Source organism: Apodemus sylvaticus, chromosome 1 (genome assembly GCF_947179515.1).
Source record: "Apodemus sylvaticus chromosome 1, mApoSyl1.1, whole genome shotgun sequence".
Classification (NCBI taxonomy): Eukaryota; Metazoa; Chordata; class Mammalia; order Rodentia; family Muridae; genus Apodemus; species Apodemus sylvaticus.
Window position 1 is genome coordinate 23,048,780 of NC_067472.1, and position 25,956 is coordinate 23,074,735.

The window sequence follows — 25,956 nt, forward strand, 5'->3', positions numbered from 1 at the left end:
ATGATGTATCCTGTGGATTCAGGATGCTGTTCCAGAAACCACTAGAATAGTCGAAGGTGCTTCCAATTTTACTTCTGAGGCAAACAATGTGAGAACATAGTCAGTAAAAATGCTATTTGCAGTGAGGTCAAAGAATAAATTAACAATTGAAAAATATTTATGTTGTACTTGGATAGTGTAAACATCTACGAAAATAAAGGTGGATTTCAAAATTCAAAGGAAGTGGCTGGACAGCAAAATATCTGAGTCATTTAGCATGCAGGACCAAGCAAAGATATTGAGAGAAGGTAACGTTACTTTTTCCAGATGTTCTGTTAAATGATGCTGTCTCCCCTGGGCTCATTCTGCCAGGATTGTTGCCAAAAATGGACTTCCTGCTTTTCCTTTCTTTCCCTCTGCTTGAGCCAGATGAATTTAGAGTTGACAGGCCTGTTCTCATAAAATGAAAATAAATAAGCCAAAAGCTACAGGCAAGAGAGCTCAACATTTTCCATCCTCATTAATGTTTATATTGAAGTCCTACCATTTCCTTGTTACACAGCACAGTAGACCCATTGCACTTTAATATGGTTGATAATAGTATGGCAGGCAATTATAGCCAAGTTTATTTAATCTTTAGACATATGCAACAAACATTGCATAGTTATTAAAAATAATTTCTAAATTACAGAACAACACACACACATTTCTAGTGAACTGTGTGCTGGAGTTTTAAAATTGCACATAGGGAATATGCTGCAGTTAATATTTATTTCCTAGAGGCTAACGACCAACTTAGGGAGATGAAAGGATAATTATGAGCCTGCGCATAGTGGTCTCCATATTCTAAGTCTTCTTTGTTGAAGCCTGGTGGCTTGCACCACCCACATTAGCATATCTATTATTGTTGTTACTCAGCTCATGTTTATGGTGTAGCTTCTGACATTCCTAGCAAACAGTCTCACAGCAAACTCCCTGCTCCTCCGGCTGTTACAGTCTTTCTGCTACTCCTCCCCAATGTTCCCTGAGCCTTAGGTGCAGGAGTTGTGTTGTCGATGTATCCTTTGGGACTGGGCTCCACAACTCTGCATCCTGATTGGCTGTGGTTTTCTGCAACGGTAAAGCAAGGAATACTGAGAGAGGGAGAGATAGCCATCCTCAGGGAAGAGCATCCGAATGGCTGTGAATGGAAAATGGGCAGCTCTCATATACAATGTATATTGTATACAAGTAACAATATAATGACTCAGCATGCTGAACTATGCACTAAGGAATATATCCCTATCTCTTTCGCTATATCTATTGCTATATCTATATCATCTATACCTATACCTATATCTATTTATATAAACAATTAATGAAAATTGTTACATATATATGTGAAAAATACATATCAACAATTAATGAAAATTATTTTATACACATATATGAAAAATATGTATCAATAATTAATAAAAAAAACAGGCCATAAGTTTGAAAGAGAGAAAGAAGAGGTATATGAGGGGGAGTTGGAGGGAAGGAAATGATATATTGTAATCTTAAAAACTTAAATAATTTTTAAAAATCCTGCTTACATGATATTTCACCAAATCTTCTGCCTTTTTCTTATCTAAAAAGTAGGTGTGATTAAAGGAACTTAAATTCCTAGGGTTAGTCCGAGGGCTCAATGGAAAAGATTTAATGACCATGATGATGCTTTTGTGACTTTTCTTTCTCACTCCTGGTCCATTTAGTCCCTGGATCCTTTATGCCAGGCACAGTGCCTGCTGCATAGCAGGGATTTAGTACATATTTGCTGAATGAGAAAATGAATGCACACTAACCACACAGACCCAGCTCTAGTTTGAGAAGCATGACTTAACGGCTCTCAGGAAGCCGTCATCACTATTGTTTATAGCTGTTCCATTGGAGAGTAACTCTTTAGGCTGCAGCAGTTTTGGAGGTCTTCCACAGAAAATGGTAACCCTTGTAAGAACGTGGGCAGAGGAAAGACAGAGATATGCTTAAAAGCACAAATTGAGCATATCTGACACTGCTGGGGTGAGTGAGAACCAGAGACTGGACAGTCCAAGGATGAGGACAAGCCAAATACTATTGGTCTTATACAAAAAAAAGTAGTGACAAAATGACTCCTCATGATGCTCTGCTATAGTGAGTGTCTAATTCAGCCATCATCAGGGAGGCCTCCTCCTGCCACAGATGGAAACAAATACAGACCCACAGCCAGACATTACACACAGAGAGATTTTGGAACCGAGCTCAGAGAAATCTGTGGGAGAAGAGGCAGGAGGAGTGTATGAGCCAGATGGGATAGAGGACACCAGGAGAACAGGGCCATCTGAACTCACAGAGACTAAAGCAACAAGCACAGGGCTTGCACAGGTCTGTGCCAGGTCCTTTGTGAATACATTATGGCTTCCAGTTCAGGGTTTTTAAGGGACTCTTGAGCATGTGAACAAGTGGGACTCTCATTCCTGTGTCTTCTCTTGGGTTCTTTTCATTCTTTTGGGTTGCCTTGTTCAACTTTGATGTGACTTTTTTGTTTTTACCATACCATATTTTATTGTGTCATGCTCTGTTGCTATCTCTTAGAAGCCTGATCTTTTCTTTTAAAAAAAAAGATTTATTTATAATAATATGTAAGTACACTGTAACTGTCCTCAGACACACCAGAAGAGAGTGTCAGATCTCATTAGGGATGGTTGTTAACCACCATGTGGTTGCTGGGATTTGAACTCAGGACCTTTGGAAGAGCAGTCAGTGCTCTTAACTGCTGAGCCATCGCTCCAGCCCCCAGCCTGATCTTTTCTAATGAGAGACAGAAAGGGAGTGGTTTCAGATGGGAGGAGATGTTGGGTGGAGCTGGGAGGAGTAGAGGGAAGGGAAACAGTAGCCAGGATACATTGTATGAGAACACAATCTATTTTCAATAAGGAGGGGAGACACCAACGATGGCTTCATAAAACTAAGGCTCAGAGGGTGGATTGGTGTTGGCCAAAGTCACAGATAAGAGCCGTGCATGAAAAGCTTGCCCAATGACTTTGCTTCCTACCCAATATTTCCTATATACATTCCTTCTTGGGAGGTGGAGTACCTTCCATCTAAAACAAACTTATGAGTATTTTGCCTGCAGGTTTGTCTGCATATCACGTGCAGGCTATGCTATTGGAGGCCAGAGGAGGGGCAGAAAAATATCATGCCCCTCTTCTGGGCTCCAAGGGCACTGCCTGCACATATGTATATGTAAATATATATGTACATAAAATCTTTAAAATGTTTTGTAAATCTTTTAAATATATCAGGAATAATAGCCAGGTGTATAGGTTGATGCACACATCATAGGCAGGTAGATCTCTGTGCATTCAAGGCTAGCCTGGTCTACATAGTTCTGGGACATCTAAAACTACACAACTGATTGTACTGGCTAGTTTTGTGTGACAATTTGACACAGGCTGGAGTTATCACAGAGAAAGGAGTTTCAGTTGGGGATGTGCCTCCATGAGATCCAGTTGTGGGGCATTTTCTCAATTAGTGATCAAGTGGGGAGGGCCCCTTGTGGGTGGTACCACCTTTGGGCTGGTGCTCTTGTGTTCTATGAGAGCAGGCTGAGCAAGCCAGGGGAAGCAAGCCAGTAAGAAACATCCCTCCATGGCCTCTGCATCAGCTCCTGCTTCCTGACCTGCTTGAGTTCTGGTCCTGTCTTCCTTTAGTGATGAACTGCAACATGGAAGTGTAAGCTCAATAAACCCTTTCCTCCCCATCTTGATTCTTGGTCATGGTGTTTGTGCAGTAATAGAAAACCTGACTAAGACAAATTGGTACCAGTGTAGTGGGGTATTCCTGTGACAACCTGACCATGTTTTGGGGAGGACTGTGGAAGGACTTTGGAACTTTGAGCTAGAAAAGCCATTAGAATATTAAGAGCTTGGTGGAAAGTTCTGTAGGAGATTGGAAGACAATGTTAAGAACAGTGTAAAAGATGGAGGCCTGGCTTGTGAAATTTCAGAGAGAAGATTAAAGACTCTTACAGTGGCCATGTTTTGATTGTAAAGATTCTGTGGTTTTGGTTAGCTGGGGCTGAAGAATCAATCAGCTGTGAGTAACAAGATACCAGAACCACTAAAGCAAACCTTTGTGTTACTGGGACTATTGATGCTGGTTAGCTGGAGCTAAGGAATTAGTGGTGATTAAGAAGAGACCAGCATCACTGAGTTGAAATCTTCTTGGAAGTGTTTTCTGAGAGCACAGAGAGTGTGTTCCAGAGATAGCCACAGTTGTATTTTGTGCTGTGGCTGGACTTGGTACTGTGTAACAGTCACCCAGATGGTACTGGTTTTGAAGGTATGAAGAGGTCATGAAGAGCAGCTGAGGCTCTTGGCACAGTGAGAGGCCACGGAAGGCCATTGGTGAAGGTGCAACCTCAGTTGCAATTGATGGCCCAGGACTCGAATAGGTCATGCATAGGAGCAGAGGCTTGTCACCATGAAGAGAGCCTATGAGAGACTATTGGTGAAGCCTAATTACAGTAGAAGTCAGCAGTGTTTTGGAGATGCCAGTGCCATGAGATGACCACCAAGAACAGCAGCAGCAGTGGAGTACAGGCAGCTGGAGCCTAGAAGACAAGCTGTGTGCTACAAAGGGCAGAGCTGGAGAAGTGACCCACGCCCTTGGAGGAGCCCGGAAGATTGTGAGTTGGATCCCAGACATTGAACCATTGTAGTTTGAGTTTTGCTTTTGGTTGTGACTGTGCCCTGATAGGTTTCCCTCTTGAAGGAAGAAAGTATTTTAGTGGAGCCCACAGTTAAAAGACTTTGAATTTTTAAAAGACTTTGAATTTTAAAGATATTGGACATTTTAAGGTGATTGAACTTTTAATATGTAAAGACTGTGGGACTTTTAAAGTAATTTAGATCTTGGAGACGAATAAGAAAGTAAGGGTTAAGGCTTAATAGTGATGTGTTTGTGTGTCAAGTTGACAAGGGGTCAATTGTATTGGCTAGGTTTGTGTGTCAACTTGACACAGGCTGGAATTATCACAGAGAAAGGAGCTTCAGTTGGGGAAGGGCCTCCATGAAATCCAGTTGTGGGGCATTTTCTCAATTAGTGATCAAGTGGGGAGGGCCCCTTGTGGGTGGTACCACCTTTGGGCTGGTGCTCTTGTGTTCTATAAGAGAGCAGGCTGAGCAAGCCAGGAGAAGCAAGCCAGTAAGAAACATCCTTCCATGGCCTCTGCATCAGCTCCTGCTTCCTGACCTGCTTGAGTTCCGGTCCTGACTTCCTTTAGTGATGAACTGCAACATGGAAGTGTATGCTCAATAAACCCTTTCCTCCCCAACTTGCTTCTTGGTCATGATGTTTGTGCAGGAATAGAAACCCTAACTAAGACACTGATCAAGAGACTCAAAAACAAAACAAGCAGAAAACAAAACAACTATATGTGTATCCTGAACTTTCAAGTCAGGAGTTGGGCCAAATGGCCACTGGCCCTATCACAATTCTCTATTTGGTATAGCTTTATCTTTCCTACTGAACTGAAATATCTGTGGGAATTTGTGCTTCCAGTTTATTCAATCCTTGAGAAAAGACAGAGCCAGTTGAATGTTTTTTTTAAAAATAGTGTTACCTGTATGTATAAAGAATGAAACATGAAGCAATAATGATTTTCTTTTGTGAAACAGGGTCTTAATCTATAGTTCAGGCTAGTCTGGACTTTATTATATTAGACCATATTGGCTTCACACTAGTGACAAATCTCTTGGTCTGCCATCTGAGTGCTGGGATTATAGTCTTGTGTCCTTCGTGAACAATATGGCCCCCACACTTGATCTGATGCTGACAGGTTAACTTTCTTCTTTACACTGAAATAAGCATCACTAGGTATTAGTTAAATATGACCATGACGAACTTACTTATGTGGCATAAACCATGTCCTGTGAAACTTAAAGGCTTAAAAATTTACATGTATGCATGTATGCCTATTTGTATATATGTGCAATGTGTGAATGCCTGGTGCTCAAAGAGGCCATCAGAGGGCATTGGATCTCCTAGAACTGAAGTTAGAGGTGGTTGTGAGCTATTGAATGTGAGTTCTGGATTCTGGGAATCAAACCCAGGTTTTATGCAAGAGTAGCAAGTGCTCTTAACTGCAGAGCCGTCTCTACCACTAAATTTAAGTGAAACCTTCCTGTATGTTTTTGAAATATTAGTTGCATATTCATTCATATCCTCTGCAGCAGGATTTACTAGCAGAAGAGCAGTAGCAACTGCCAAAAGTTTTATAGTTTCTGGAAGAAAAACTTAAAATTAAGAAATTTTATGATTTTTTTCATATAGCATGTAAGATGGACACTATTATCTTAAAACCTAAATCTCTAGTATTATATAAGATAGTCACTGAATATCTCTGTCTTCTTTGCCAGGAGAAGTCTGAGAAGTGTTGCTTGCTAGGACTGGAGTTCAGGACATCTCAAGAAGGTGAGGGTTGGCATTCTGACTCTGTTGTCCAGGCCAACTTTATGTCTTTCTAATCGACATTCAGAACAATCCTCTAATCCAAGCTCTTTCCCTGCCTCAGAAATCTTGGGCACAAGAGACCTTTGTGTCTTGTTTTGGTATTTGTATGAGAAGATTAATTTTTCTGATTTCTATCTTTTTATTTATTCTTTTTTCCTCTCTTGGTTCCCATTTATGGGGCACACAATTCAGTTGAACTCATTCTGATGAGAAAGGCAGAGTAGATGCAGCTCAGGAAGGAACTTTGGAGACAGTCAGGGTTCAGATTCATAGATATATCACTTACTAAGTGAACTAAATTTTTTTTTTTTAAGTGGTTCGCCACGTAAAGTGTTTCCAGAAATGGCCAAATGGGAGAACTTCCTCCTTTCCCACAACTCCTGTCCTCATGGTTTGGGCAGAGCCTCAAGCCCACAGCTCAGGGATGGGACTATGTAGTCCAGGCTGACCTTGAACATGTGATTTATCGCAGCACCAGACATTCAGAATACTTCAGCTATCCAGTTACAGGGGTTGGGTAAGGTTTGGGAAAATAAGTCAGTGAGAAACAATGTCACTTCTGCAGGAAGTTCTGAAGAAATCACAGGTTGAGCCTGAGTCTCGAAGCCTCTGATGTAAGCTTACTAGAGCTGCCTTCCAACACAATGGCTGACAAGAGAATGATTGAGAGAGGGAAGGCATGTCCCTGAACGGAACTGTACTGGAAGCTGGGCACCTGCATGCTACAGTTCTTTTTTTTTAAGTACACCAGCAACCAAATATCTTTCTTTGCTCCAGTCAATTTCTGTAGTTTTCAAATAAGACTATTTACATGTATGCTCTGAAATCTTGGGGGGGGGGGAGAATTACTTGATGTGCTTTAGGATTTGTTTTATTTAAGGATGGGTGGGAGGGAGCTATGGCTAACCAGTGAAGAGGACTTGCTTTTCTTGCAGAAGCCCTGAGTTCAGTTCCCAGCACCCACATGGTGGCCCACAGTTGTCCATAGCCCCAGCTCTAAGGAGTCTGAGAGCACCAGACACACCCACAGCACACATATATCCACATAGACGAAACACCCACACAATAAAAACAAACAGATAAACACAAAAAATCTTTAAAAAATACAAGTGGAAATGCACTAATCTTGGAGAATTATTATGAAAAGTCAGAGATCATCTATGGAAATTTTTTATTTCAGTCACACTGTTAAGTTATTTTGGAGTACTCAAAACTCCCCATTAGACACATAGTGCCCTTTTATCTTTTAGCAACTTTTAATGTTAGAGATGATATTGACTGCTCTTACCTGGAAATTTTACTGCCTGGCAATAGATGACGAGGTCAGAGAGCTCCGGTGCAATCTGCCTGCTTTCTTTTTTGTTCTGAGGAAGGTAAAACTCCTCTCCAAGTTCCATGTCATACACCTTTCAAGGAAAATGACACCATTTTACCAGAAGGTGGTGTCCCCTCACTCCGAATCCCCAAAGCAATTTCTCTATACCTCTCCCACATGGCCAGCACGTTTCTCCTTACTAAGTATTTCCTCACACTCATAACTCAGTGCCTTTGTGAGGGAAAGGACCATGCCTAATTCATCCTTCAGGTCTCCTACAACAGAATGCATTGTCTTTCACAAGGATTAGTCTGTACACATTTGTTGAATTAATAGAGGGTTGATGATCTATATGCTTTGCTTCAAAGAGTTGACACTGTCACTGTTGAACAGATTTCCTCAGTGTCTATAGGTTGTGAGGCACCTGGGGGTGAGGCCTGGGTATCTTATGTGTCTTTGTGATTTTGCTAACTCTTCATAACCTGGCTTCCTTTTATCTTCTTGCTGTGGATGACTTTGGCTGGAGTGGCCTGTTTCTGTACACTTGGACAAATAAATCTTCAGTCTTAAAGAGCATATTCCACGAGTGCCTGTCCCTTGATCCTCTGACAATACAGTGAGACCACTAAGCTTTTTACTTATCTGCTAACATGATTTACAGATCTCTCAACCATAAGCCCATCCATCCGCTGTACCATTCAGTGCCTGCCAACGTATACCCCCAATAGGTACTGGTTGGGTGAAATTATGACAAGTGGAAGGCAGTAGCTCTATAGCATCTCCACTTGGACTTAGGCATCTGAGGGAGACTGAGTGAGAAAAAAGAAGGGGAGGGGAGTTCCAGCTGAAAGTGACAAAACTCCAAAAGTCCAAGAATCATGTAAAGAAAAGCCATCTCTGGAGAGAGATGGCTCAGTGGTTAAAAGAACTGACTGCTCCTCCAGAGGTCCTGAGTTCAAATCCCAGCAATCACATGGTGGCTCACAACCATCTATAATGGGATCTGATGCCCTCTTGTGGTGTGTCTAAAGACAGTGATAGTGTGCTCACATATATTCATTAAGTAAATAAACTCTTTAAAAGAAAGAAAAGCAATCTCCTACTTTTCCCTTATTGCCAGAGGAGTTGTCTGCTTTCTTTATCCTCTTGGGGACTTCTTCATTGTACTCAAATTGAAGCTTGTCAGTACATGATTTATTCTCAGGTCTGTCTTCCAGAATGTTGTCTGAAAATGAATTACCAGGCGTTAGTGAGAAAGAAGCAAATGCTTCCCTTCAGGGCTTTGTGTGAGGATATCTAGCTACTTGCCTGTATCCACAAGACTGAGACGCTGGCTGCATGTTACCAAAATGATGACTTGAAGCACAATTTTAAAACTTTATATATTTAGCTTTGTAGACTCATTTAGCAGTAGTTTTGATACCATACAGAAAAGGCCCATCTTACACAGATAGACGTATCCTATGTCAAAAGGCTGATGGCACATAGGTCTGGGAAAGATCTAGTGGTTCAAACACTTCTATGTGGTACATTCGTGTGTTAACCACCCTTCCTTTGAAATGAAGTTATTTGCTTCTTTTGACCCCAGAAACATCAAAGCCAATATTCATGGGAGAAGACTTAGTGTTATGCACGATGCAAAGTTTTTTTCCAATTTAAATTCATTGAAAAGTAAGGTTTTCATGACTGCTGTTTTTAAGTTATAATCTTAATGTAAATATTTCTAAGTATGGTAGATAATCTTAGATTTTTTTTTTGCCATGTTTGACATCTCTATGCAGATGTCTGAGAAGCAGGTCATGATGGTATTCTTTTAAAGTGAAAAACAAGAGAGCTAATATCTCATTCCAGATTCACTATCTTTTTGGACCACAAATGCTTAGACCAAAATATCCTTATAGCAAATCAGGGCCATGCAGCTTACCAAGAGATCATTAATTTCATTGCATTTCTATGCACAGAAGTGTCACAACTTCATGCTAATCAGACCCAAAACAGTGGAGACAGAATGCAGACATCCATGCAGTTAAAATACTCGGTTCAAATGACATTTACCTTCCTGACTGTTAGGAACAGGGGAAGCAGTAAGGACATCTGCTACAGAGAAAGAGAAGCAGAAAGAAAATACAGGTAAGGAGAATTAAGTTGGAGTCAGATATATCAAATTAAGGAGTGGAGCAAAGCACAGGTTACAACAGCGTAGATCACAAGGTACTGAATCAGAAGGTGTCTCAGAGGGCTAATAATGTGACTGTCATAGATTCAAGGACTAGCAATGAAGGAAATGCAGCCAATCCTGGTCTGTGGGTAGTGGAAGCAAAAGGATCAGGAATTCAAGGTCATATTCAACTACAGAGAACATTCAAGGCTGACCGGGCTGTGTGAGACCTTGCATCAAAAATAAAACATAAAAACCCCAAAGCAAACATCATTAATTCAAATCATGCTAAAAGCTGATGATTCCTACTAGTTAGGACTCTGCTATTCCCGATATGACTTTGATGAAATTCAGAGAGATGAGAGATACGTTGAAACCACCGTTGAAAACATACCATTGCTAAGGCATTTAATGGTGGCCTACGTAAGCTGTTGTAGGACAAACTTCACAAGGCATGCCATGACTTCAAGGCCTATTTGGAAGTTAGCCAGCCAGAGGATCTTTCAAATTAAATGAGAAATAGCCATGACAGCAGACATCAGCTGTCCTAGATCACAGATGTGTGTGTGTATGGGCATCATCAAACATTTGATACAACTTTTTCATGACACATCAGGGAAACTTCTGGTTCATAGTGGTGCAGCGTCATTGTCCAAAGCCTCATGCACCATGGGAGTAGAGCGTGGTAGGCTTCCACTTTCAACAAATGCTCCACCCAAACCTTGAACAATGCATAGGACTAACCTATAAATTCAGTGGAGAGTAGAGTTGAATTTTACTTCCCTACCCAAAACTAAATCAGAACGCTCTTTCTCTCCTCTGTTCATTTCACTATTCGCAAATAAAACATACAGAAATGATCACTTAAAGCTCCCTTTCTTGCTCTCAACAGTACAAAAAAGCCCCAGGTAACTTATGATGGAGAACGAATTTATATTCTGGTGGACCACCTTCTTACAGGAGCACATAACATCTGGACTGACTGGTTTCATCAGTGTAATTTTCCATTTATTCTCTGGGTCTATTTGTTTTGCTAGGGGGCATTTCCATGAGGGTGGGCACGTTAATACAAAACTTTTCACATTCTCGAGAGTTTTTAGGACCAGGATGCTAATAACATGTCTTGACTCCATTCAAAGTATTAACTCATGGCATTTCCAGTCAAATAAGTGGGCCTTTAACTGATAGGACGAGATAATCAGCTATTACAAAGGCTAAGTATTTAATGGTCATTGTTTGCCATTACATTTTAGGTCAGAATACAGCTAGACGGTTACCAGTGATGAGGGCTCTGAACTGAAACGTGACTGGAAACAACCTTGAGCATGAGAAGCTAACATGTGGAGGTGGCTTAGTGGTCTTTACAACTAGTGTGGGAACAGCTACACAAGCATCATGTGTGTGCCAAGGATCACAGGGCCTTCGTTAATGTGAGGCAAATGCTTTACCACTGAGCCAAACCCTCAGCCTTCTAGATAAGCTACGTAGGAGATAGAATCAGGAAGACCAAGAGTTCCAGGCCAACCAGGACTAAACGAAGAAACTCTGTCTCATTAAAAAAAAATTTATGCAATTAGAAATCTTGTTGTTTTCTCATGGGGACACTGATGCTTTTTAGAGGCCACCAAAGTAAAAGCCAACGATCAGTAGTGTTTCAGGAGAAAACATTGTGTAATCTCTGTCTAATGACACCAATTACAGGCAAGCGAAGCACACGCAGACCCCAGTTCTGACTTGAGAAGAATCCTCCCCTGGTAACATTTAGTCATCCTTTGTGTTTTTCTCTTTGGTGGGACCGGAAGGAAATGGCTTGTTGGGTTAGTAATCTGAGAACAGGGAGGAAGGAGAATGAACCTCCTCTTTTTTGGTGCCAGAGCCCCCAGAGAGACAGCATGACAGTAAGTGACACTTTCTCCTGCAGATGGCATGAGAGAGAGAGAGAGAGAGAGAGAGAGAGAGAGAGAGAGAGAGACTCATCTGCCAAGAGATTTTACCACTTCAGAAACTCAACAGGCTGAAGGTGTGTTTTTCTGTTCTTATCCCTCCCTCTTCCTCTACAGACCCATTTCTGGAATGACACCTCCAGCCTGCCCCTTCCCTTGCTTCCTGTGTGGCCCTTGTCTTCCTAGAGTGTGGTTGCAATACTTACCAGAACCCTGTTCTTCCTCTGTCCTCATTACATGTCTGGATTCTCAAGCTCCTAGACATTGCTAAAATCATCTCGATTGCTTATCTTTGGAGTTCCAGATTTATTTGGGAAGAAAGAAAACAATCACATGAGCATGTCCCCGTTCGCAGCAGTAGGTTCTGTGTCTCTTACCATCGGAAAGGGACTCGTAATCATAATCATATTCGTCCTCCTCATCTTCCTCTTCCTCATTACTGGCAGGTGGTGGGTTGGCGTTCCCACCAGTGAAAGCCTGAGCCTGCATGGATGCTAACTGATGAGCCTGTAAGATAGGAATAATTAAAGCCTGCACACACAACCTACTGAGGTTCCACCCGAACCTTCAAAACTGCCACCTAGTGCTTACCACAGCTATAAAAGTGAATTGCCCCTTCCGGTTCATTTGGGAGAGAAGAAATTATCTGGATTTAATGCAAGACAGGCACCTGCTAGTGGCGTTGGCTCCTCATTGGGGCCCACAGAGAGATAGAGCCAGCATGGAATCTTGGATTTCATTTTGTGTCTGACTTCTTGGAGTTACTCTGTGTTCCTTGGCATACAGGCATGGCAATCACTCAAGGAGTGACTGTCTAACTTGTTGCCTATCCTAATCCATCAAGTCTGAAGGACCAGAGATAAGTCATTGTCCCTAGCCTTTCCTTTTAAGATACCTTAGAGTCCCAGAACAACTGTACCTCCTTGGACAGACTCTCCCATCTGCACCCCGAAGAATTGTGTTATCCACAATCGGGAGGCTGCTACCTCAATCAGCAGTACTTGCCTAAGAATCTCATTCCTTCAGGGAGAAGGACTTCTTTGGACCACCTCACAGATCCAGAGCAGAGACCTTTGCACCCCTCTTGCCTTCCACTTAGAGCTAAGGTTCTGCCTGTGTCCTGAAGATGGAGGTGATGTCATGGAACTCCTCCATCGGGTCTTCCTCCGGCGGTGGGGGGTGTAGTGGGTGTGGTGGGTGTGGTGGGTGTGGTGGGTGTGGTGGGTGTAGTGGGTGTGGTGGGTGTGGTGGGAGCTCTTCATTGGTTCCCACCATTACACATGTTTCTAATTGGCACATAAGGGCCAGCGGTTGAGTGTAGTTTATTGTGGCTGCTGTAGCCCAGTTTTTTGATCCTAAAAGCTCTGGATACAGCTTGTGTGTATGTGTGTGTGTGTGTGTGTCTGTGAATGTCAGCACCTTTAAAGGAAGAACTTGGAACTTTAGAAATAATCACAAAGAACCTGTGTGTAGTATCTGGATTCCTAGGCTCTTGGGAAAGTCCTGCAAGAGAAAAAACTCTGATGTGCTTGGAAAACCAGCCCTGGGCCCAAGGGACAGAGGGAGACAGCGTAGAGCCGGAAGTCTCTGCTAAGAAACTAAATTTTTTTTCTGTCTTAAAATAATATTGAAAGTCCTCTGACCTTGAGAACAATGTTAGAATCCCTGTGGACAAGCAGACCACAGGAACAGTTGCTAGTTTAGAGAGCATATTTCAATGGATGTTATTGGAACTATAAATCAAAATAACAAAACAGCCTTAGAGATTATAGGGAACCTGGGGCTGAACAGATGGCTCGGTGGTTAAGAGTGTATATGTAAAATGTCAGCTCCAGGGCTGAGGATATGGCTCAGCAGTTAAAAGCACTTGTTCTTGCAAAAGATCTGGTTTTGATTCCTAGCACCTACGTGATGGATCACAACTACTCCTAACTCCAGTTTCAGGGGATCTGATGTTCCAGGCATAGACATACATGCAAGAGAAACACTCATATAGAAAATAAGTAACTATTAAATTATTTTTTGAAAAGTAAGTTGAACTTCAAGGGAGATTTGATACTTCTGGCCTCTGCAGGTAATTTTGCCTATGATCATGTGCACATCCCCTGCCGCCGGCCCCCCCCCCCACTTAAAGATAATAAAAATAAATCATTAAAATAAAAATTTGAGGAGACATCAAAAATATATGATAGTGGGTCAAGTGATAGTTTTGAAAATAGGATGAATATAAATATTTCTTGGAGATATTACCAACATCTGTGAGATATAAGAAAACTGTCATTTCTTCTGATTTTTTTTTTTTTAAACATAGGTATTACCTAAGCTACCGTGTTTCTTCCTTCTGCATTTATAAACAGAGGAACTGCTAAATTCCAGTTGGAGGTGAATAAAAATACAAGATGGCTCTGAAGGTAAAAATACTTGGCACACAAACATGTTAACCTGAACTGGGTCCTCAGAACCCAGGAAGGAAGGAAGGAAGGAAGGAAGGAAGGAAGGAAGGAAGGAAGGAAGGAAGGAAGGAAGGAAGGAAAAAACTAACTCATGAAGGTTGTTATTTGACCTCTACATGTGAACATTCTCTCTCTCTCTCTCTCTCTCTCTCTCTCTCTCTCTCTCATACACACAATCACACAGATAAATAATTAAAAGAAAGTAATGGCCTCTGCATCAGCTCCTGCCCTGAGTTCCTGCCCTGAGTTTTTTTGAAAGTGGGCTTCCTTTCCTCTTCCCTTTCTTCCTCCCCTTCTTCCTTCACTCTCCTTCCTTCCTTCCTTCCTTCCTTCCTTCCTTCCTTCCTTCCTTCCTTCCTTCTTTCCTTCTCCTTCTTTCCTTCCTTCTCCTTCTTTCCTTCCTTCCTTCCTTCCTTCCTTCCTTCCTTCCTTCCTTCCTTCCTTCCTTCCTTCCTTCCTTCCTTCTTTCCTTCTCCTTCTTTCCTTCCTTCTCCTTCCTTCCTTCCTTCCTTCCTTCCTTCCTTCCTTCCTTCCTTCCTTCCTTCCTTCCCTCTTCCCTTTCTCCCTTCCTTTCATTAGAAAGTATAATAAGAATAGTGCCAAGTAGAACTTCTAAATGTCTGCTCTGGAGCAGGTGAGATGGCCCCCTGCAGGCAGGGGCGCTTGCTGCAAAGCCTGGCAACTTGAGTTGAATCTGAGGAAGCTACATGGTGAAGGAAAAAACAGACTCCCCCAAGAGGACCTCTGTTGTACACAGAGCTCCCGTTCTTTCCCACTTCTCTAAATTAATGTTAAATCTGTTCCATCCCAGAGACTGACAGCACACATAAGACCCATACAAGTTTAAGCCAGACAAAACCCCAGCACAGAGAAGGGGAAGCGGCACCAGGTCCCACCCTTAACCAAGTAGCCACTTGTAATTGATGCCCGTGGGGAGAGGGAAAATCATTTTCTTTTTCTTTTCAATAAAGTAGTATTGGGTTTATCAACAACTTCAGGGCAGTCTACATGCTTAGAAGTAGTTGGCAATTGATATGTGTGTATGTGTGTGTGTGTGTGTGGTTGGTTGGTTGGTTGGTGTCAGTCTTTTTTTAGTTTTAAAGAGTGAGAAAAAAGTGAAATTGAATGGGTAGAGGATCTGGGAGGAGTTATGGGAGGGGAAAGAATGTGAATTTTTTTTTTAATTAAAAAAAAAAAACACCTCTATTCCAGGTACAAGTAAACCCCAAAAAACAAGACTGTGTAGAGAAATGAGCAGTTAAGCTAAGGTCAAGGAGCAGGAGTCAAGAGGTAAACCATCTAACAGAACACTGTGGAGAGTGAAGGAGTGTCACACTGTGCAGACAGGGGACAGTGAAGAAGGCCTACTGGCAACAGTGCCACAAAGTGGTGTGCTGAGGCCCTGAAATCACACACACACACACACACACACACACACACACACACACACACACACATTCTCTCTCATTCTCTCTCTCTCTCTCTCTCTCTCTCTCTCTCTCTCACACACACATATGCAGGCACATGCACATATACAATGCATACTAACAAACACAAGCATGTGCACATAATCACATGCATACTCACATACATGTACACAGACACATATACACAAGCATATATTCACATAATGCACATACATGTACACAGGAACATGCACACACACATATATATTCACACACATCCACTTAGAAACACAGACATGCTTATACATATGTGTGCACTCACATACATGCATACAGAAGATGAATGTAGAGCAGTTTTAATTAGGAAGAGGAAGAGGATAGTGGAAGGTTAGACTCAAGAGACTAAGGGGGTGCGAAATGGTCAAAGCCCGTTATACATGTGAACAAAACTATAATCATGAAATCAATTATCTTGTACCATGAGTATATGCTAATAAAACTTTTAATTGACCTCAGAGTAACATAAAACATTCATGTGTAACATGTAATTGCATTGCTACTTTATGTACTGATAAAGCTTATGACTTCTGCTGTCTTGGATGTAGTTATAACTTTGTAAATTTGCTTCTGCACAAAGAACTATAATTGAACTTAACACAGCCATCTTGATTTAGAAGCCTTGCTGACATCACACACTCAGTGAAAGAGTCTCTGCATTCTTCCAGATTTCCTTTTATATACATATCATCTGTGATGATCTGATACACTGTATTTGGTAAAGCAATCTGTATTAACTACTTATTCTACCCTTCTCCTATGCTCCTTTTTTTTACAATCAAAATATTGTACACAATATTTATTGTACACAAAAATTGTGTACAATAAAAGTATGATATATAAAATAAAAATTAAGCAAAGAAGAGATTGAGGTTCGATGTGATTTTCTGTTGTAGAATGTGTATTCCTGAGTCCAAAAACATCTAGAGATATGTAGATTCATGCACTTCTTTTTAATTAAAAACAATTTTTTTGTGTCAAATTTGTCTGTGTATTATGTATGTGCAGTACCCTCAGAGATCAGAACAGGGCGTCAGAGCCCCTGGGTCTGGAGTTATAGCCAGTTGAGCTGCTGTGTAGGAGCTAGAAATGGAACCTGAGTTCTCTGGAAGATCAGTCAGTGTTCTAATATGCTGATCTCCTTGATCTCTGCCATCTCCTTGATCTTTAGCATCTCTGTGTATGTATCATTTAAACAATCAGGTTTGGCCCAAACAAGAGGACAGCTGACTTCTCCCTCTCCCTCCCTCCCTCCCTACACTTTCCTCACCGTGTTTACTCCTGTCTTATACAGAAAGATGTAACTCTAACTTTCACCCACTAATCATCTCTGCATGATGCTTGAGGCCAAGTGAAAAGGACACCTAAGAATGTGCAGAGTCTGAAAGAAAGTCCTGAGGAGGTAAAGGAGACAAGGAAACACTATTGTATCTACCTAGAAAATACCTTCAAGGTTACAATCACTTCCACTTCTTTACTCTGACTTTTTTTTTTTTAGTTCTGTCTATATTGAAGTAAAAATTCAAAAATCAAGATGGTCATCATACGGGTGAGAATAAAATGCCTATATATATTTTTTTTTAAAATCAGACTTTTTCAGACAGAAATTAAGTCTAGAAGTAAGGCTGATTGCTTCAGCAGTGGGGTCTCTTTTGCATGTAATATTTGTAGGCATATGGATAGATATAAATAAATGATACAATAGCAATTATGTCCTGTCAATGTTTCAACTTGTGATAAGATTTTTAATGTACTTAGAGATGTAGAATGAGGCTTGGGAGTACAATACTCAAGAGGTTGAGGCAGGAGGACTGCTGTGAATTGAAGGTCAGCCAGGGGTATCCAGAAAGATTTGTCTCAAAAACAAAAAGTTAAACTAATATAAAATGCATGAGAGGCTGGACATGGTGGCTCACACCTTTGGTAAGAGGATTGGAGTTCTGGGTCAGCCTGGGTCATTATAACAAGGTGTTATTGCTTTAAAAAATGGGATGAAAAATATTAGAGATATATAGGTTTGCAAAAGCCTTGATACTTAAGCAAAAAGAGTTTGAAGATACTTCCTGGAGGGTCCTGGACCCATCTGTACAGGCTGGGGCTTGAGCCCAGAACTCTTGCATGATGGAAGAGAAAATGCCCTTTGTCGACATGCGTCCGTGATACACTGGGGTCTCAGGGCTTTTGCAGTTGTACTCCAGGCCCCAAGTATTCTCCCTAAAGAGGACTCTGTCACCTATTATGGGACTAGCAACCCTGACAGCTAACTCCAGAGTCAGGAGTCACACATTATTCCACTTAGAAACAAATTAAAAACATGGAGGTCCAGTCCTCATGGGTGCAATTTACAAAATGAAATTTTAGGTTAGTGGGAGGAGAGAATCTATTGGCCTATGAATTAGAAATTCCCAAATCAAGTGTATCAGTTAAAGGATCTCAGTCTTCAAACCCTGGCTATGAAGCAAGTCATCGGAAAAGTCCAAATGACATGAATGGCCTCGCCCCCCAGCCCATGGCACATTCCTAACCTGCTTAGCCAGAGAGGAGTACCTTTTGTTTTAGGATGTCCACAGGTGTCTGATGGGCCTTTAGCTTCTTGTTTTTAAGAAGCACTTTCCTTCTAAGCTGGTCAGGCGAGGGAAGCATTGGGTCATCTGAGAAATCGGTCTCGAACAAGAACTTAGCCACCAACTTTTCTCCAAAGACACTCTACAAAGTATAAAGGAAAGCACACCGTCAACACCTTCTCCCTCTGCTTGATAAACACATTTATAGTTCTTAAGTGTACTGGATGCCTCGGCCTAGTTGAATTGCTTTAGAAATCCCAGGAAAAGGAACTAAAGAAGAGGTTGTTTATTCCCCTGGCAGTTTCCCGCTGGAAGGAAGGGATGTGTTGAGGGCAAAGGGGAAGACCTAGGTCAGCCTGGAGAGGGAACCAGCTGTTACGACTTAGGAAAACATTCTGGAGTCTGATGTATTAAAGGAAAGCAAGCAGGGATTTGATGAGCAGCTGCGGTTCTGTAAAACATGGTTTAATTTCCAGTAAATTCAGAAGCACAGATCACAGAAACCTTGGGACAGACAGAAGAGATGAGAGGCAGCAGGAGGGGAACATTTATTCCAACCACGGATAAAGAATAGGGAGCATTTTCACAAGGACTTATAAATGCTAGTCTCCAAAGCACAATGTCTCTCTTAAGGAGGTCATAGGTGGAGCGTAGACACAGGATGGTCACTTAAGATAAGGATAGAAATTATGGCAATTTTAATTTCTGGTTATTTTTAAATAAACAAGAACAAAAAACAAACAAGAAAGCCAACATGTAGGCTAAGGCAATATGAAAATTCAAAGTTTTGTTGATATTCATACTGAAGTACATTCCCATGTTAGTAGTCTCTCCTTCCATGAGAACTGTATTTCTACAAATACTTCTGTCACTGGAGAATGGGGTGTCTTATGGAAATCTGCTCTTTAAAATGTCTGCATTACATTTCCTTTGTAGAAGGAAGCTTACTATTAATAGAGAAAATGTTCTGAATGGTCTCACTTGCTAAATCCCTATAATATAGTTTGGGTCACAGCAATATGTGATTTTCCCTGAAACAGCTTCAGTTTTTTTCATGTACAACAAGGTGATATCTGGTATTCCTATTAGTAGTATTAGGAGTACTGGAGAACTGGTCTGTCCTTACCTCCCAAGGCTTCCTGGAAAGGGTCAGGAGATCAGAAAATAATACCTTATATCCTTACAGATGAAAAATCCATTCTAAAAAATCCAAAGCTCTCTGAGCATTGTCATTTTTCAGGCCTGGAGAACACTAACAGTACATGCTTCATGGCTAACATCCAGCTGTGTTTTAGTCTATATCTGCCCCGTGTAGATACCAATAACAACTAAGAGATTATAGTGTGTTAGATGAAGCAAACCTTGAAAATATCTGCCATTTTTCGTTGCTGAGGCAATGAACAATGGTTCTCAATGGATATGATGATTGGCAGGTCAGAGGTGATGAAGGCACTGCGGTCGATGGCTTCCACAACTTCCTGTGAGACCCAAACAGCTCATTAGAGTCAGGCATCTGTCGGTGTCGTCAGAAGGCTGGTCCTCAGCCACAGAGAGTGTCTTAACTGTTGCATTCAGCAGGTTCTGGATAAAAGTGGTTTTTATCTTTTCAAAAGTACAGGCATCTCTCTAGATTCATGGGAAATGAATTCCAGGACCTCTGCAGTCACTGCAATCTATATGATGCTCAGATTATACATAAAATAGCATAATATTTACATATCATCTCTACACACCTATCTTCTCATGTTCTTCAAATAATCATTAGATAATTAGCATCCCCAGTGCAACATGAACACATTGTTTCAATATAATGACAAGAAAAAAATGTCTATTCAAATTCACGATAGACCCAATTTTACTCCACTTTTGGACCTATAGTCCTATAGTTGAGTCCATGGATGGAGAACCCATGGCCAAGGAGGGCCAAATGTATTTACAAACTAAGCAAGAGACTAGGGTATGTCATATAAAGACATCAAACTATTCATATTGAGTCTTGTTCTCATACTATAAGGAACAGCTGTCACTATGTTAAACTGGAAAAAAAATCAGTATAAATTAAGAAAGAATACTGTAAGACATTGTTTTTGTTATAGTATGTGATATAATGAAGCCCAGGGCAGATTAAAACAGTTAATATATTTGGAGCAAAAAGATGCACATCTTTAATGCATATCTATTAACATAGCCATTCACTTGTATACAATGCAAGAGTTTTATGAATGATAAATAGAAAATCAGTTGAATAAAAAAAGTGTTTTAGCTATTATCTTATATAATAATATTCCTTCTGAGCCTAGCCACAGCTCAGAGAAAACTATTGTTACATAGCTTAAGACCCTCTGAGTAAGGGGTAACTGCATAGCTAAGCTAATAAACTATGTAGATTATGAAATAATCTAATAAGGCCAGTCTTCTAAAAAATCTACCTTCTCCGGTGGAACTAGTAGTTTCTACTTTATAATGGTGATTACTTAATTATCTCCTGACACATAATGTTTTCCTTTGTCAGTAAAGACAGCAGGACTGTTGACCTACCTTTAATTTCTCTAGGAAGAGAACAGGCCCTGTTTTTATTTATCATTATACCATGTGAAAATAAATAGCAACAATATCACTATGTTCCAACATTAGGTAATGGTTATTAATATTTTAGTTGAATAAGTATCTAGTAAGAGCTCTAGATCAAATCCTAGAAAAATGAGCCTGTTCACCCCACTATGTACTGCAAAAGTCTTCCAGGTCTATCTCAAGGACCTCTGACTTAAGGTTCAGTTTAGTAGAGCAGGTAACTTAAGTGAAGATAGTGTCCTGTGATTTGATGGGAAGTGGTACCTTGAAGGGGATCTTGGTTGTCAGTGTATGTCCATGGTAAATGATGGGCATTCCATCATCTCCATCCCAGCAGTCCAGCTCTATGCTTCTACATCCCTGCAGGAGGACCTGTGTGATCAACAAATGAATCCATCTCAGATGAGCATTGGGAGATAAAGCCTCAAACTGAACCAAGCACACAGTTGACAGCAGTCAGCATTTGCTCTATGGATATCAAACAAAATATAGATCTTTGTCATTTTGGCCAAAGGTCACAATTAATATGGGCTTGGGATAGAAAGAACAAATCAAGGTAAGAAAACTGTTTGCCAGAAATGAAGATTTTGGAAGGTGAAGTGGGTATAAGAACATGACATTTTTCTTTTTAAAAGTGTCCTTCATTCTTTGACATGGAACATCTAAAATTAGAGGCTATTCTCTCTGTGTTCCCCCAGACACAATCCCCCAGCCTCATTCCTCCCTAACTCAGCAACAGAATACCAACTGCAACTCCACCCCCACCCCCAGATCTTCTGTGGATTCCACAAACCATCCCCTTCTAACCTCCTTCCCCTCACTGTTGGCTGTATTCTTTCTCCCATCTCTAATAGGCCACACCTGCCAGAAAACCAGGTAGAATGTCTGTAGACCTCTTCCAGAGGACAGATAATCCAGATAAAACAAAACAGAAAAACACTGGAGCTAACAGGTATTACAAACCAAAAAGATCTAACATATTTACAGAACACATCACCCAAACTCAAAAAGAATATAACTTCTACTCTGCACCTCATGGGATGTTCTTCAAAACTTCCCACCTACTTGGACACAAAGGAAGTCTCAACAGATACAAGAAAATTGAAATAACTCCTTACATTTTATCAGACCACCATGGATTAAAGCTGGATATCAATAACAGAAACAACAGAAAATTTAAAAATGAACAGAAACCAAACAACTCTATACTGAATGCAAAATGGGTCAGGACAGATAGAAAGAAAGTAAAGACTTCCTAGAATTCAATGAAAAGGAATACACAGCATACCCAAATTTATGGGAAACAATGGAAGCAGTGCAAAGAGGAAAGTTCATAGCACTAAGTGCCTACATAAAAAAAAAAATTGGAGAGATCTCACCTATATTAGCAACTTAACAGCACACCTGAAAGCTCTAGAACAAAAAGAAGTAAGCATACCCAAGAGGAGTAGAAGGCAGGAAATAATCAAACTGAGGGATGACATCAATAAAATACAAATAAAGAGAACAATATGAAGAATCAATGAAACAAGCCAGTTGGTTCTTTGGGGGAAATCTACAAGTAGACAAACCCTTATCCAAACTAACTAAAAGTCAGATAAAAAATATCCGAATTAACAAAATCAGAAATGTAAAAGCAGACATAACAACAGATACTGAGGAAATCCAAGAGAATCATAAGAATACACTTTAAAACCCTGTACTCCACCAAAGTGGAAAATCTAAAAGAAATGGATAGTTTTCTCGATTGCTACTTCTTTTTTTAAAAAGGATTTATTTATTTTTATTTATATGAGCACATTGTGGCTGTCTTCAGACATACACCAGAAGAGTGCATCAGATCCCATATAGATGGTTGTGAGACACCATGTGGTTGCTGAGAATTCAACTCAGGACCTTGAAGGTTAGGAAGCAGGAGCTGATGCAGAGGCCATGGAGGGATGTTTCTTACTGGCTTGCTTCCCCTGGCTTGCTCAGCCTATTCTCTTATAGAACCCAAGAGCACCAGCCCAAAGGTTGTACCACCCAAAAAGGGCCCTCCCCACTTGATCACTAATTGAGAAAATGCCCCACAGCTGGATCTCATGGAGGCCCTTCCCCAACTGAAGCTCCTTTCTCTGTGATAACTCCAGCCTGTGTCAAGTTGACACACAAAACTAGCCAGTACAATTGACCCCTTGTCAACTTGACACACAAACACATCACTATTAAGCCTAAACCCTTACTTTCTTATTCATCCCCAAGATCTAAATTACTTTAAAAGTCCCACAGTCTTCACATATTAAAAGTTCAATCACCTTGAAATGTCCAATATCTTTAAAATTCAAAGTCTTTTAAAAACTCAGTCTTTTAACTGTGGGCTCCACTAAAATACTTTCTTCCTTCAAGAGGGAAACATGTCAGGGCACAGTCACAACCAAAAGCAAAACTCAAACTACAATGGTTCAATGTCTGGGATCCAACTCACAATCTTCTGGGCTCCTACAAGGGCATGGGCCACTTCTCCAGCTCTGCCCTTTGTAGCACACAGCTTGTCTTCTAGGCTCCAGCTGCCTGTACTCCACTGCTGCTGCTGTTCTTGGTGGTCATCGAATGGTTCTGGCATCTCCAAAATACTGCTATCTTCCACTGTAATTAGGCTTCACCAATAGCCTCTCATAGGCTCTCTTCAGGGTGACAAGCCTCTGCTCCTATGCATGACCCCTTCAAGTCCTGGGCCATCAATTGCAACTAAGGCTGCACCTTCACCAATGGCCTTCTGTGGCCTCTCACTGTGCCAAGAGCTGCTCTTCATGACCTCTTCATGCCTTCAAAACCAGTACCATCTGGGTGACTCTTACATAGTACCAAGTCCAGCCACAGCACAAAATACAACTGTGGCTATCTCTGGAACACACTCTCTGTGCTCTCAGAAAACACTTCCAAGAAGATTTCATCTCATTGATGCTGGTCTCTTTTTAATCACCACTAATTTCTTAGCTCCAGCTAACCAGCATCAATAGTCCCAGTAACACAAAGGTTTGCTTTAGTGGTTCTGGTATCTTGTTATTCACAGCTGATTCTTCAGCCTCAGCTAACCAAAACCACAGTCTTCACAATCAAAACATGGCCACTGTAAGAGTCTTTAATCTTCCCTCTGAAATTTCACAAGCCAGGCCTCCATCTTTTGCACTGTTCTTAACATTGTCTTCCAAGCTCCTACAGAATTTTCCACTGAGCTCTTAATATTCTGATGGCTTTTCTGGCTCAAAGTTCCAAAGTCCTTCCACAGTCCTCCCCAAAACATGGTCAGGTTGTCACAGGAATACCCCACTCCTGGTACCAATTTGTCTTAGTCAGGGTTTCTATTCCTGCACAAACATCATGACCAAGAAGCAAGTTGGGGAGGAAAGGGTTTATTGAGCTTACACTTCCATGTTGCAGTTCATCACTAAAGGAAGTCAGGACTGGAACTCAAGCAGGTCAGGAAGCAGGAGCTGATGCAGAGGCCATGGAGGGATGTTTCTTACTGTCTTGCTTCCCCTGGCTTGCTCAGCCTGTTCTCTTATAGAACCCAAGAGCACCAGCCCAAAGGTGGTACCACCCACAAAGGGCCCTCCCCACTTGATCACTAATTGAGAAAATGCCCCACAGCTGGATCTCATGGAGGCACTTCCCCAACTGAAGCTCCTTTCTCTGTGATAATTCCAGCCTGTGTCAAGTTGACACGCAAAACTAGCCAGTACAGAAGGTTTCGAATCAATCTACATCAAGACCCAGCTATACCACTCTTGGGCATATATTCAAAGAATGACTGTGAAAACCATTGCTCAACTATGTTCATTGCATCTTTATTCATAGTTGCCAGAAATGTTGGGTATATACCCAAGAGCTTTTGTGGGAAGACTGGGGATGGGTGGAGAAAAGAGTGGGGATAAGGTGTCAGTGAGGCAGAGTTGGAAATGAGAGAAAGGGGAGAGATGTTGGAAATTGGGGACACATTTAAGGAGTGGTGTGGAAACTCAGTGCAGTAGAAACTTCATGGAATGGATGAAGGTGATCCTAACGATCTCTCCTAGTAATGGGGGATATGGAGTCTGGCCATCTCTTGTAGCCAGGCAAGGCTTCTATTTGTAGGACTAGGTAGCATTCAATTGAGTTCTGGGTGAAGGGGTCCCATGGAAACACTTGAACCACCTGGACTATTGCTAAGACAAAAAGTTGCTCTCTGCAAACTGACAGTGGGGTCCCATTGAGGACAATACTCACATAACTCATTGAACATAGAGAAATCGAGCTGGTGTCTAAGTAGAGCCCACACCCCTATGTTCTAGTCTCTTTGGTGTGGGAAGGTACTCTATGGGGTACTGAAAGCGAGACATGGATACCAACCCAGTCAGTAAACCCTTGACTTCCAATCTGTCCTGCCTGTAGAGTATGCTAGGGTAATGACACAGAACTTGTAGGAGTGGGCAACCAGTGTCTGGTTTGACCTAAGGTCCACTACCCCAGAAGGAACCAAGAACTAGAGACTAGATAGTCCAGAAACGTAGGGTAAAACCAGACACTGCTGGTTTAAAAAAAATCAATACATTTTTTCCTAATAATCTTCTGCTATACTCATAGATCAGTGCCTTATTCAGTTATTAGAGAGGCTTCCTCCATCAGCAGATGGGAACAGATGCAGGGACCCACAGCCAGAAATTCCATGGCATGAGAGTCTAAATTGTAGGTCTCCATCAAGTCCTTCCCATCAGAACTCAGGGTATCCCATGGAAGAGGAGGCAGAAAGACTGTAAAAGCCAGAGAAAATAGAGGACACATAGTTCATAAATGAACTAAGCAAGGCACATATGAGCTTACAGAGGCTGAGACAGCAGGAGCAGTGCTACAAGGGTCTGCACAGGTCCTCTGTGTATACATTAGAGCTATTAAATTAATATTTTCAGGGGACTTCTGAGGAACTTGGAGGAGTTGAATGAGGGGAAACTATAACCAGAATATATTGTATGAGAAAA

The 25,956-nt window shown here is 41.3% G+C and overlaps 1 protein-coding gene across 1 annotated transcript in view; it reads right to left on the minus strand.

Moving 5' to 3' along the window:
- The window catches only part of Plce1 (phospholipase C epsilon 1), a 299,093-nt gene that overhangs the window by 26,871 nt on the left and 246,266 nt on the right, over positions 1–25,956 (minus strand). The window contains exons 17-23 of the mRNA XM_052186474.1: positions 21,224–21,331; positions 19,750–19,866; positions 18,372–18,530; positions 12,286–12,415; positions 8,911–9,032; positions 7,781–7,898; positions 298–429 (exon numbers count right to left, since the gene is read on the minus strand). Of these exons, the coding sequence (XP_052042434.1) occupies positions 298–429; positions 7,781–7,898; positions 8,911–9,032; positions 12,286–12,415; positions 18,372–18,530; positions 19,750–19,866; positions 21,224–21,331 (886 nt within the window). The remainder of the gene's footprint in view (positions 1–297; positions 430–7,780; positions 7,899–8,910; positions 9,033–12,285; positions 12,416–18,371; positions 18,531–19,749; positions 19,867–21,223; positions 21,332–25,956) is intronic.